Genomic DNA, 635 nt, shown 5'->3' on the forward strand with positions numbered 1-635 from the left:
ATGCAGCTGCTGCGCATACAACAAAAGATACTCCTGCAGCAGCCAGGGGCAGCAAAATAAAAGAGGTGGAGGACCTGCTGCTGTTGCTGCTGCTGCTGCTGCTGCTGTTGCTGCTGCTGCTGCTGCTGCTGGGCTTGCCACCTGAGCATCCTGCTGCTGCAGCAGCAGCTGCTGCTGTTGCTGCTGCTGCAACGCCTTGCAGCTGCTGCTGCTGCTGCTGCGCTTGGCGTTGCTGTGCGTCTCTTCGGGCTGTGCTGCTGCTGCTGTTGCTGCTGTTGCTGCTGCTGCTGCTGCTGCTGCTGGTGTTTTCTGCTGCAGCAGCGCCTGCTGCTGCGAGGCAGGAGACAGAGACCCAGCAGCAGCAGCAGCTGTTGCAGCAGCACAGGCATACAGAAGACGCATGCACACACAAAAGACTGAGCGGGGCCATACCAATGAATTGAATCTGCTGCTGCTGCTGCTGCTGCTGCTGCTGCTGCTGCTGCTGCTGCAGTTGGTGTTGCTGCAGCTGCTGCTGCAGTTGGTGTTGCTGCTGCTGCTGCTCCCGGTCCTGCTGTTGCTTCTGCTGCTGCTGCTGCTGCTGCTGTTCTTGTTGCCTTTCCGTTTGCTGCAGAAGCTTGTTGCTGTTGCTGCTG

The 635-nt window shown here is 59.2% G+C and overlaps 1 protein-coding gene across 1 annotated transcript in view; it reads right to left on the reverse strand.

The window, feature by feature from the left end:
• Positions 1–635, reverse strand: part of EMH_0008100 (uncharacterized protein) — a gene marked incomplete at both ends in the record, with an annotated part of 2,418 nt that overhangs the window by 1,132 nt on the left and 651 nt on the right. Inside the window, 2 exons of the mRNA XM_013498245.1 lie at positions 75–368; positions 433–623. Coding sequence (XP_013353699.1) covers positions 75–368; positions 433–623 — 485 coding nt within the window. The remainder of the gene's footprint in view (positions 1–74; positions 369–432; positions 624–635) is intronic.

The sequence above is a fragment of the Eimeria mitis genome, genomic scaffold, assembly GCF_000499745.2.
Source record: "Eimeria mitis Houghton genomic scaffold, Emh_scaff329, whole genome shotgun sequence".
Taxonomy (NCBI): domain Eukaryota; phylum Apicomplexa; class Conoidasida; order Eucoccidiorida; family Eimeriidae; genus Eimeria; species Eimeria mitis.